The 13,685-nt window shown below is 39.7% G+C and overlaps 1 protein-coding gene across 2 annotated transcripts; it reads right to left on the reverse strand.

Moving 5' to 3' along the window:
• Positions 1-927: 927 nt before the first annotated feature.
• LOC143123210 (gamma-secretase subunit Aph-1b) lies at positions 928-13,436 on the reverse strand. 2 transcript variants are annotated; one of them, XM_076284425.1, is made up of 7 exons: positions 12,881-13,436; positions 11,991-12,161; positions 11,293-11,366; positions 9,370-9,492; positions 8,967-9,094; positions 6,496-6,619; positions 928-3,620 (listed from the first exon to the last, which is right to left on the reverse strand). In XM_076284425.1, the coding sequence occupies exons 1-7, from the start codon at positions 12,991-12,993 to the stop codon at positions 3,577-3,579; spliced, it is 777 nt and encodes a 258-aa protein (XP_076140540.1). In that variant the 5' UTR covers positions 12,994-13,436; the 3' UTR covers positions 928-3,576. The 2 variants fall into 2 exon arrangements, with proteins under 2 accessions (XP_076140540.1, XP_076140542.1); XM_076284427.1 differs by having other exon boundaries at positions 928-3,674.
• Positions 13,437-13,685: the final 249 nt, after the last annotated feature.

Genomic DNA, 13,685 nt, shown 5'->3' on the forward strand with positions numbered 1-13,685 from the left:
ACACTATATACGGGACAGACAGTAAGTAATATGGAAAAACAATCAACATCACTATGAATGATATCAGTTGTTTTTAATATCAAATTGCAGGTATGTATCAACACATTGTGTCTTTAGGTTTTCTGTCCACCTCATGTTGAACAGGAATCTCCAGGATCCTGATGAAGAAGAAGACGCATGGTGTATGCGTGGTGTGAGACATGTGAGCGGAGCACAAGACATCTCCACCTCCACCAGAGCCCATGCCAGCCGTCTCAGACATTCCACCGGGCAGATCCATTACACTGAGCAGTCAGCCTGTCAAAGCCTAGCGCAGACTCATCTGTACACATTGCCATTATATAGAATATACACAGTAAATCTTTAGGATTAGTACATAGGTTTCTGCCATGAATCAGAGGCATACAGATGGTGTGGTTGTGGGGGGGGGGGGGGTTAGTATGGGACAATGGGTTAGCAATCGATTGTGTAGATTTTTATATTAACACACTAGTAGTCTGTTCACACAGCAGACACGGAAAGAAAATGCCTTCAGTTAGAATGTCAGTGCAGTTGAATGCGATTAGCATTAGACAGTGCATAAGTGGTTTGGTATGGGATTCAAATGGTGGTCAAGAACCAACCAAGAGGATGAAAATACTCAATAGGGCACTGAGTATGTCATATGTAACTAGTGACAAAAAGTCTAAAGGCTACTGATTCACTTATACTAATGAACAATTCACAATTCAATGACACTCTACAGATTGAGGATTTGCTTTTCAATGTTCTGAAGCTTATTAAAGTTGTGTACAAGAAATTAATTATAGATTAGATTTTGTACATTGCCATTCTTAAAAAAGGAAGAAGTACTATTTAAAATATAGACGTTTTGAAAGAAATCACTGTTTAATGTTGTGTCACACCATCCAAGAAAATACAGCACACTTTCACAAGCCATTTTTTATTGATGGGTTAAAGAAATTGTTTGCTTTTTTGTGAGAAGGGGAGCCTTTTGGCACCAGTTACAAATTCTATAAAGCAGCAGCATTTAAACATCACGTATCCAATATTGCACCAATCACTGGAGTAAATATTAGTTAAACAATAGTCAGCACCAATTCTGATGACTGAATTCAGATTGACAAATTCTGAGGAAAACCAAAGGAGCAAAAATCATTCGATAGAGATTCTTTTTTTTTTTTTACTTACTAATTCTACATTCTACCTTTGAATACGAAGTTTGCCCATTTGTAATGATTTTAAATTGTGATTGAATTTGCTTTGTTCTAAAAACATATACAAGAAAGATGGTGGGGTATGAGAAAGCCATGACAATAATGACAACGGAGTCAGTGGGAAGGCTAACTTCAGCATCTGGTAATAGTGATCAAACATCTGCAGTACTTTGCACACATTCACATATTGGTTGCCAAGACAACTGGGCACATCTTTTCCCCAAACACTCTCTGCCCCAATGAAATGTCTGGAAACAGACACCGTCACACAGAGGTGACGTGCAGTTGCATACGCAGACAAAAAAAGAACACACACACACACACACATTAGGCAGAAGTACTCACACATTCTGAAAGTCATAAAGCAGAGGACCTTACACACGTACATGTACCCATGTGCACGTACACACACACACAACCATTTTCTGTGGAATGTCTACATTAGTCACTGACTTTGTAGAGTCTGAGATTGCCAGAGCCCCTGGCCATGCCCGTCTTGCGTCGTGGCACTGCTGAGCGATGCTGACTCCGACACACACACACACACACACACACACACACACACGTGACAGGGCCTGGCACAAGTGCCATGGGAGAGTGGGTTGAGCTGGTGCCAAACCAGCCCAGCTGCTGGAACGCTCCGCAACCTCTAATGCTTGAGTGACGCAGAGGTGACTTGGCGCTCTCCTCTTCGTTACATTAACCCAAACGGGCATGTGATAGGCCCTGGTGACGCAGAGATAACAATTCCAACGAAGGCAGAGTAACGTACAAATTGTACCAGAGAGAATTGGATTGTTGGAAAAATAAACACTGCCACACATTCTAATGAGCTTAAATATTTCTGGCCTAACTTAACAGAATTGCTTCAAGTTGAGCAGAAAAAGATAGATCACAACACCGGGTACAAAGGCCTGGCAATTAATCCTATCAAAGTAAAAAAAAAATATGCATCAAGGAAAGCATGTCATGATTTTTTTATGCACCTAGAAAGCACCAGAATTACACTACAGAATGTCCAGAGAAAAGAACAGTATTTTGTCGAAGATATTGCTTGTATTTGCTAGAATGGTTTGACATACCTATCATACTTTGACATATTTGACAAATAATGATCAGACATTTTAACTCTCATCCTGAAAGATGTATATTAACAAGTATGAAATGTCCACTTATACTACCTGTGTAGTCTGTTAACTTTGAAAAATAGAATCATCAGAAGTATAATATTTGTACAGGTTGTGGTAAATACCCTACGTAGTGCAAAAACTAAAAGTTCAAACATAATGCAAAACCAAGTAAATTAATGCCATTAAAGTAAAGATTTCATTAGGGGTATTTTTTTTCTCTATTTTCAATTACAGAGGTTACATTTCCTGAAAACTCCAAAGCTGGGAACATGATGCAATTTTCTTAAACAACTGAAAATGTTTTCTACAACTGAAAATTCTAACAATCTGTGAAGCCAAGAGTACAGCTCACACATGTGGAAAGACCCCAAAACTAAACCCAGTTGCATCTCTTGCTGGGAAAGGTGTCAGTGAAATACAATACCCACAACTCAGCTCTGCGATACTCTTGAAACAAAGGCCGTTTTAATGGACAAAAAGGATGTGTAACAGAAATGGATCTGCTTACAGTGCTTGGCTGTTCTGTTGGTCAGTTAGATAGATGGACATGATTTTGAATCATGAGTCAGTGTGCATGTTATCCTCTGACGGAGCTTGTGTCTGAAGACCCCAAAACTTCGACCATATCCTTCAGAAATGATTAGAAACATGGCTCCCCATTTTTTTTTTTTACTCCAAATTTTTTACTCCTTGAGGATGTGTGTTACAGAGATGCATGAGTAAAAAGGAAAATTAAAATCAGAAAGGAAAGAGAAACATCTACACAGAAGCAGGTTCAGAGTCCAAATGAATCCAGTCCAGAACCAAAAAGGGGTGGAGACGAAGGAGGAGGAAAAAAGAAAGAAATCGAGGAAAGACAAACCACCTCAGTTCCGGTGTGTCTAGAAAGTTCTTTGAACCACACAGGCCTGTGTCTGACGATGTGCACGGGTGTGTGTATCTGTGTGTATGTGTGTGTCTGTGTCTGTGTGCATGTATGTGTGTGCGTCTGTGTGTGTGTGTATGTGTGTGTGAGTGTGAGTGTGAGTAAGGTATGTCAAGCTATTTACAGTGAGAACGATTTAAAGAGAGATACGTTCTACAGTCCCGACTCCCCAAGAGCCTGAGGAAGGCTGTAAAAAAATGATGGGCGTTTAAAGGTTTTCCTCCCCGAGAGAGACACACACATACACACGCGTGATCCAGACGATTGATGCGTGGCTCCTGCGACGAGCGGCTTGTCTGTTCCACTAATGCACCGAACTCAGCAACACAATGTCCTGTCCTCCGACTCCTTGAGTTGTCAAAACAAAAACCAGTTAGGAGGAATTCACATCAGTTTTCCTACCTGCAACGAAAAGAACAAGACACATCGAGTAAAACTGCCCGAGAAGAACAGAAAAGGAATCATACTAAGCCCCACTGGGCGACTTATGGTCACTCAAAGTCACCAAAGGACAGCCCAAGTGAGACCAGGGACAGATCATTGTAAGAACTGACGTATGTAAGTTGCTTTGGATAACAGCGCCAGCCAAATGAATAGAAAAGTAAACACTAAAGCTCCTACAATGAACTGGTAAAGCAATAAAACCAGTGGAATGGGATTGGTACTTAGGCAAAAAAACAGGTAGAAAAATAACTCCCACAGCAGAAAAAAGCTCCTATTAATAATTGAATGTGTGTGACGTCTCAAGCGTACTGCTCTTATTCAAACTGCTTTTTTCAGGTACTCAGAGAGCTAACATACTGATGAAAGTGTATTACGTCTTTTGAGTAGCTTTGAAGAAAAGTGTGGAATTAATACAGGAAAAGGCGAGGGGGTTTTATTCTTTGGTGACCTCTCTCTGTCCCTGCCAGTCTTGAGTCTCATGATCCTAAATGCTTGAAAGAATCTTGGTGAAGGCCATTGTGTCAAACATCACAATGACTAAACAAGGCAAGGTAGCGATGTGAGGTCATACCTAAGGATACACAAACAAAAGGCCACACTAATCATTTTCAAAGGCAATTAGTGCTTCCCCGAGGCGTAGCGCAGAGTGACTGCTAAACACATCTTAATAGCTAAGACTCCACAGACGTCAACGTGAAAGAACACCACGTCTGAGGCGTTATAAAGAGAGACTCATGTAATGAATACATGTCCTATATTAAATGGTACAGACATGTTACATAACACATGTTGCTTTGAGTGTGCCGCATGCCGACGGAAGAAGCAGTTGGATTTTTCATCAACACCCAACAGAAAACAAAAGGGATTAAATGAAAACTATAAAAAAAAGTTACATAAAGTCTGGTGGTTGAGGAAATTGTTCCAGTGACCGAGATCTTCAACTGGCCAATATATTTTCTGTTTATCATAATTTTTACTATATAAAATTAATACAGTGTCGTTTATGTACTGAATTGTAAATACTAAGGTCTCCTGATATATTTTTCAATGTTTTCAAGAAACCACCGTGGAAAACAAATCTTACTGTTCAACCTGCATTACTCTTAATAGTTTGTCATATGGCCTAACTGACCACATAAAAATGTACTAGGACGTCAGCACCATTTTTTTCTTTCTTTAGTATGACCTTTTCCATTGCATTTGCTAAAAAGAGTGTCTATTTGAAATTAAACAAACCAAGAAAGAAAAGACCAAAGAGACACCCACAAGCTCATGGTGTACATGAGCAAATAAACAATGACCTCAGACAAAAAGCTCATCTAAACACCCTGATTTCAAGCTCATTTCAAGAGAACGCAGTGAAAACTATAAAATGAGTCTGTTCAGTTACATAAGTTCAACCTGTGAGGCACTGTCATGTAAAAGCAGCCCTGAACCATTGAAGGTAGGCAACTGACATGTGACCAAGCACAGATATAAAAGCTAGTCTTCTGAAAGCTTGCTCTATTCCAAGACTCAACGTCCCAGAGCCTAACGTACGTATGTTCTAAACGTACCCCTGGCCGAACTTGAATGACCTTACCTGGGGCAACCGGACCACTGAGAAAAAGCCTATATGATGTGCTTACGTGGGTCTGCGAAGCCCTAGCACAGTGACAGCGTATCTCTATCTGCACAGGCTAGCTGCCTTAAAAACAAGCGGCTTGAACACATTCCAAACATTCCCCAAATCAGCATCTCACGAGGCTAAGCCACTCTTGGAGTGGTCACCGCACACCCTGTGATTTTCCCACTTTCAGGTCTTCTGATGTTGGATGCGAGCACTTGCTTGGTAATTTAGTGTTCCCTTGGTGTTCCCTTGGTGTTCCCTTGTGGATTTGAAAGGGAGCTAGAGGCACTTTCGCACATCTGTGGGCTTTGGCCTCAGCAGACTCTGCGGATAACACTGCTGTGTGCTGGAGTTGAATTGCACTTCTTGTGATCAACAATGCGATGTGACAGAGAAAGCAGTAACGTTTTATTGTAAACAGGCTTACTAGACAAGATATTTTGAATTTTTCTGTTCTAACTTTAGAACTTTAGAAACAACGAATGATTATGTTCACAGTTGATTAATCTGTCAATGTCAGAAAACTGTGAAAAAATGTAAGGACAAAGATTATGCCCTCAAATGCCTTGTTTTGTCCACAAGCCCAAAATGTTACGTGTACTGTCATAGCGGAGTCAGTAAAGTTAAAATAAGTTTAAGCTGCTAACAGAGATTTTTTTAGTTGTCTATTAATGTAACACTAACAGTTAACAAATAATCAATGTTGTTGCAGCCCTGTTTAAAACTACAACCTTGATTTTCAGTCCATAATTGTAATCCAGTAGTTTTTGTCAAATTCATTGTATTGCTCCTCATAGTTCTCTAGCTGTATGTTCTGTGTGCTATAATGTAAGTGGGACTTCCACAAATAAACAAAGTAGCGTAGACAGCCATACATTATTCCAGCCAAACAATACATTGTTTTAGAAGTATGGCAGGAAAGGATGTCATTTGATTGGCTGTTGGGGTCAAATATCAATAACCCATGCCTAGAATCAGACTGTTCCTTTAATGATAATAAATAATGTACTGTACTGAACAATGTCAATTTATCTGTTGTGGCTTCTATCTCACACAAGTATCTAACTTCTGACACTTTCATACATCCATCAAATGTCATGCAACTCCTCCACAACTACATACACAAACTGCCTCCACAAACGGACAAGAGAAACTGATGGAGTGTCTTACGTGAGCAGAGCTGGGTCACACTTGCTAGCGAGCCGCCGGCTGAGAAGAAGGCCCAGACGGCCATCAGGACCATGATGGCGTAGACGGGCGGCAGGCTGCCAGAGTACAGCGGGTTCAACAGAGACTGGCAAAGAGGAAGCAAACAGGAAGACAACGGCAATTAACGCACAAGTTCATTTCAAAGAAGTCGTTAATCATTAATCTAGTGATTCATCTAACATTTACAAACACTTAGACAACTGGATTTTGAATTGACAGCAGTTTTGTATAATAAAGTACCTAATAAATGATGGATTATATAAATATTTCCCTTGACTACTACAGGCCCTGGCTAACAATCAAACCCACTACAGGCCTTTCCCAGCAGAGAAACTGATGCAATTCTGGACAAAAGCCCTGCTGTCAGTTTCAAAATGCATTTCTCTAACGCAACAGTCTTAGTGATGTAAGGTTTAACACCACACCTGTTCTCACGAGTCATTCCGTGTCAAATCAGACAAAATCCAGGAAAATGGTTGCAGCACTGACTCCGATTTCCCTCAAAGTTTGTCTACACAATGTTTAGGTTCCATAACTAAAACCTGTAAAATATTTTTATTCAATTCTATTGATTTCATTGTCTTTTTGCCCTTGATTGTTTACACTCTCTAAAATACCTTATCTTGGAGGCCATGTTTGGACATTCATATCTTAAAAAGTAGTTTTCCTAGCCTGACCAAACTTTGTAGAATGGAAGACAAACATGTTTTCAGTACCACAGTCTCATTGGTTTTATAGAAGTCCCTAATTTCAGAAAAAGATGGTGCAGCAACAACCTTATCTGATTTGACACGGAATGACTCACATTCAAATTAATCAATCCCCTATGTCATACAGAAATATGTGTTGTCAGTCATTGTAAATGTAGTGGCCACATTAATATAAATATACATAAAAGAGGTTTGTCTAAAATGAGGACTTTTTGTTTCTCTGGCACCAACGGGCCCAGGCTGTAGCATAACCATAAAATAACTGTAGCCAAGTCTTCCTACATCAACCTTTGACCAGACTATAGTATAGGAACCAAAAACAACCTGTATGTATAGAGTGAATCATTCCTTTACACTGTTCTGGAAAACACCCCTTGTCAGCTTTTAAAAACTCAGTGATTAAACATACATCCAGAGTGAAGTAACTGGCCACGTTTGGACATCAAGATTGAGGTTACACCACAAAGTAAAAGCAGCTAGGCAATACTATTACCGCTTCTGAAAATCATAACAACAAAATGTCAAGAAAGTCAGAAAACTACTAGCATGTAAATGACCAAAGAGTCTTTTGGAACGAGATCTTGTCACACCCCTATTCTCTTACTGTCTATGAATTCTCCAAGAGACAGATTTGAACCTTGACATATTTTATACAGTCTATGACCTTGACGAGAAATATTGTGACATTTTTGTATCGCCAGATCTTGTCACACCCCTCCATTTCTAGGAACAGATGATAATCTGCCCTAGATCTGCCCTAGAGCAGTGTTATTCAACATTTTATGAGCAACGGTACATTTTTTACATTAAGAAAATCCTGCGGCACATCACCAACCAAAAATGTAACAGAATTACAAACTGTGGCCTAATATAGCAAAAATAATGACAATTTAGTCTCTCATTTGTTTACAGTTCAGTTCAGAGTCTGCATATTTCCTTTTCAAGTAGGCCTATTTATCCATTGCTGTTTTAGGCCCTACGTCTTTTCACCTATAGATATTAGAAAGCTAGATACCGGACTGTCCGTCGGATTCTAGCCTATTAAGTAGCATAGGCTACGTGAATGCGGCAGTCATATTGCTGGAAGCAAACACCTTACTGTCTATGGGCAACACCTGTTTCTCCATTGGCCTCCAGTGATTGTTGCCCCCACCATGATCGCAGCGCTATTTACGTATGTTCTGGAGCCCAATGTGGTATCTAGCTTTCCAATATCCATTTTTCACCGCCAGTTTCGTGCACAACACTTGATTAACAAGGTCATTATTGCGCTACCTACTGCCACCCACTGACATGAAAGAGTATTTATTTACTTAGCAAGTCACTACTTTGCAGGCACAGATGCTCAACAATGGCATATCCTAGCCTACTACTTGCAACAACTAAATAGGCTAGTAAATGTTTTGGGACCGATTAAGTGAAATTGGACAAATTCCCACAGCACACCTGATGACACACTGGTGTGCCGTGGAACAGTGGTTGAAAATCACTGCCCTAGAGGAACGTGATCAAAGTACTCCCTCCAGTGGAGAAAGCCCAGTTCATCAGTGAGGGCCCTTTAACCGACTACAGAGTACTGACCCTTGTTGTTGATTTGTCTTTCTAAAATACACACTTCAATACTAGTACACACCAACATTAAATGCTTGGGTACTGGGCAGTGTGTGTGTGTGTGTGTGTGTGTGTGTGTGTGTGTGTGTGTGTGTGTGCGTCTTTACTCACCAGACAAGACACTAGCAGGTGTAGCGCAACCACAACACCGATCACCCACCACCGGCTTTTCTCACATCCCTCAAAGAACACCACGCCCCAGAACGTGTGGAGTAGGGTAATGGCCAGGGTCATGAGAGCTGTCAAAGGTCAACAAAACAAAACTCAGTCTACATGCCAAAGGGGTACAAAGACAGCAGAAGCACAATAACAAACATATGACTTATATGAACTCTGAATACTGGAATTGCAATTGTATTATGTGTACTTTGCGTGTGTGACGGAGAAGCGGTAATGGTAGGTTCCTGAACTTGCCGTTGCGAATCAATGTCGCTTTGCATAAAAGCATCTGTGAAACGTCAGTTGCCCAACTTGCCCAGATCTTTTCTATCCAGTTCCAAACTTCAGGACCTACCTGAGGTGATGAAGTAGTATTGGGAGTCTCCGAAGATGCCCACGGTCCCCGGCCCCAGTGAATCGGAGAGGATGTTGATCATGGAGAAAGCACCGCTCATTATTCCAAAGCCCAGCCCAGCAACTGTAGCCACAACAGTGCAAGGTCATCATAACAGCCAAGACAAGATTAAACTACATCATATTCTTTCTCCACACAAGAGTATAGCTGGCTGATTTGATTATACTTTGGAAATGTCAGATGTTATACCGGTAATGTTGGTTCTTAATGAACAGGTAGACCATCTATCCAACACCGTCTCATCATGACCATAGACATTTACACAGTTTACATTTTAGCAGAGACAGACTATGTCATGGGTTTTAAAAATATCAAAATCTCTGCCAAATTGTGCTGCTTACATTGTACTATGTGGCCCATTACGAATGGAAATATGGAAAAAGTCAAAAACCTCTGCATGAAACCTTTTTGAACTTATCTATCTATTGTGTTTGCTTGTGTCTTGAAGATGACCTCAGTCCAGTAAGATAGACCCCCACCCACGCACACACTCTCCCCATATGTTTATGAGTCATCAGCGGATTACATTGTGAAATGATAGCCATCATGCACCTCTCCTCAACAACCAGACTGATATTTCATAGCATATTTCCTTACTGTCTGCTTAATAAATGAGGGATGTGAGAAAAGTGACCTGAATGAGATAATGCGCGCAGGCAACCTCGAGAGAAGTGTTTTTTAGTGGATGAGCTGCTACTACTACTGGGAGGAAGCATTACCTCATCTCTGTAAGCTCCCCCTGTTCAAATTATGCCGCAAATCATAAGGTAAAAGGGAGATTTGATGGAACAACCAAAGCCACAGTTGTAATTTGAGTGAGGATTAATTTCACACTTCGAACACTTTTCATTAACACGTCCTCTTCCACAACGATTAATTCCATCTGAGTAATTACAATGAATGACAATCAGACAAGAGGCATGCCACCATGAGAGCTGACATTTAGTGTATGGCTTCTTATAGCTTTTTTGTAACTGGTAAGATAATGTGTCACTTAACAAGAGATAGCCAGAACCCTAACAAAACAACTTTTGTTTTATTTACCACTTTTCAAGCAACACAATTAGTGCCATGCCGATAAAACTCAATCTCACTCAAGATTGTGCTGTTATACCGAACATCCCACTAAATCATAGCTGTTTTCTTATTCATTATGTAGGTAAAGGTACGCAAATTCATACCAAACCGTTTAGGTACAGGACGTTAGGTTTAAAACATCTTCTTTAACAGTAATCAACAAAAGGGTTCTTTTGCTTGCAGATCATGTTTTACTAGACGCAGTCTAGTTTGCACTGAGGATGGTCTGAATGGGACCGAAAACGTTTTGCACTTTGGGAGCACTTTGCACTGACTGGATTAAAAAATTGCATTGGCAACATTGGTGTGCGAGTTCATTCTAGACTGAAGAAATTTGTGTTCCCACACAAACAAGTGTTGGACCATATGTCAGTTTAGTCAATTTACCTAAAAAAACATTTGACACCTTTTTAAAATACTATTCCCGTTGTGCATCAGCAATATGGTCAGTGAATTTTATGTTAGCAGTACCAACAGGCTTACTGTACCGAATATTAACCGAACAGTGACTACAAAAACAAGGTACACACTGAACCGTTATTTTGGTGTACCATTACACCCCTATCGTTATGACAGTGGTCTCTTTAGTATAGCTTGAAAGATGTGCTACAATATTTAAGCAAGGCCATTAAATCATGTAATGCGTATATGCGGCCTTCCCTGGACTAGAATGTTCCTTTCTCTTTCTACTTGACATGAGCTAAGGCATACATGCAGTCAGTGTGAACTCTGAGAGAAACTCTGAGACCAAGAGAAGGCACTCAGATAGAACAACATTAACCGTACCGTAAGCCATCTGCCGGACCGATATTGTGGAGCTTTCATCTTCACTGATTGCAGCCAGGCCTTCATTCGCTTTCCTGATTGACATGCACAGAATTGACAAAGGTGTTAAAATCAATACAATGAGCTACGATTGTATCCATTAAATTTGTGTCCATCTGAGGGACGCACAACTATATAATGTTTACAATAGGGAGGAGATAAACTTTGTTATAGCAGCAAATTAACAATTATGCACAATATACAGAGATGTAAATAAATATCTGTACAAACAAGATATTTAAGAGTTCTTTACAGTATCTTTACCAGCTACTTAAAAAAAACACCCTTGAGATAAAAGAAAAGCTTTTATATAGGCCAATCTCCCTAATGTGTGACGCAAAATGTCTAGGGTCATTTATGAGGATAGAGCACAATGACCTGACTTGTCATTACTCTGGCTGTATATTAACCTTAAGGCCTTAATACCACTAGAGTACATGCACGTTTCCTTATCATTTTTTTCTGATAAGGACACAAGAAAACTATCAACAGGGGAGCCACAGTGGAGGCTTATTTTGTTGGTTTCCATTACCCTTCATCATATGGAATTATTATCTAACACACAATACTAAACCTATGGTCTAAATGTGCCTGTATTAGAGTGAAACCGGTTGGATGAACAATTAGGCTGATAGGTTGGTCAAAAGAATAGTTCTTACCTCAGTATCCTGTAATAGGCGTAGCGGAATACCTCCTGCAGCAATACAGAGAATATGCCCCCAAATATCAGCAGGCCTCTTTGTAGACTTGGATCATCTGAATTGCTGGCCTTTACAGCAATGAACCATACCAAAGAGGATAGGAGAAGGGAAAGAAGCCAAAAGAATGCCCTGTAGAAAAATACAATACATATTATCACACAGAAGAATAGCTTTTTCGAATTAGTTTTATTAGATACTGTACATATTGAATATCCATATTTATTGTTAAAATATATTCTGTTAATACACTGCATAAATCTGTATTATTCTTACTACTCTTGTTACTGCTACTACACTGCACATATCTGTACATGTTGTTCATACATTGTTCATACAACATAGCCATATCTAATCCGCTCTTATAAGGTTACTGCTAATACACTGCAGATATTTATATTTAATTTATATTACTGTAAACTACCTTCTGTAAACCAACTGTATACTACTGTCCGCACTATATATCTTGTTCTGTCTATGCACCACCTGTCTATACTTTGTATATCATATTGCACTTTCCTGCTTTTTTGCACTTCTGGTTAAACGCAAACTGCATTTCGAAGTTGAAGTTGAATCGAATCTAATTTAGATCATAGTGTAATGTAGAAAGGGACAGTGAAGTGACGTCTGTGTAAACCGCTTCCCAATTTCAGGAATATTTTCATTTGACAGTAACAACAAAGACTATTCCAGTTATTTAAACTTTAGGACATAAAGAACACTGGGAAACGCAACGATGCGTCACTGAAAAGGGAAGGAGGGTAGAAATCACATCAGCTGGTTTAAGTCATGTGCTACCGGGGTGTTCACCTGAGGATTACACGTTGGTTAAAAAGTCAAAGATCACTTACCCAGCAATAAGGATGATTACTCGAAGGGGGTCCTTAGCAATTGTGAATATAAAAAGAGAGAATGCTGGCCCAAATGCAATAAATGCACACCCGAAAAACACCGCAACCGTCATCGCTAGCTATTTGTACCGTAAAAAAGGGCGAGAAGAACAACGAGCTACACTGCCGTTAGCTACCACAAGTCCTTCACTTGAAAGCTAAATATTACGAACTGAATACATATTAACGATAATGTTAATGGAAAAAATAAAATGTTGCCTATAAATGCCAATTTCTCGCCTAACGTTACAGATCCAATATCATTGAAGGAACAATGAAGCGCTAGGCTATTACTGAAAACCACTTGCATTCCTCTATACACTTGATCACTTAAACGTTGCCTAAGCAGACAAGTTAATCTATAAGCATTACAATCTGCAATTATTTATACGCACAATAGCACAATTTTTCGCGTTAAGTCTACTTTTTTGACATCATTATCACATATTTTCTTTCAATGATGAGAACAAAACACTTCCAAACTTAACGTTTTACTTCCTCTTTCTCATGAAATACTTGATGCGTGAGGTCATTTCCTGGGATTGGCTTTGTTGTTTTATTGTACTTCCGGGTGTCTTCATCCCTGTAGTACTTTGTCACAGGCACAGGGGGCCGCAGCATCCTCTTGCTTGCCTTCTCCATTAATGATGATTCAGATAGACTAATATGAATCATGTTACAAGACAAAAAGTGTTTGTTTTAAGTGAATGCACGTTATTGAAAAAGTAGCCTAATTAACCTATGGTGCAAGTGCTAGTGGCTCATA

This window comes from Alosa pseudoharengus, unplaced genomic scaffold (genome assembly GCF_046254945.1).
Source record: "Alosa pseudoharengus isolate Yale_2024_CS ecotype anadromous, Long Island Sound unplaced genomic scaffold, YU_APseudo_1.1 YU_APseudo_1.1_scf_14, whole genome shotgun sequence".
NCBI classification, from domain to species: Eukaryota; Metazoa; Chordata; class Actinopteri; order Clupeiformes; family Clupeidae; genus Alosa; species Alosa pseudoharengus.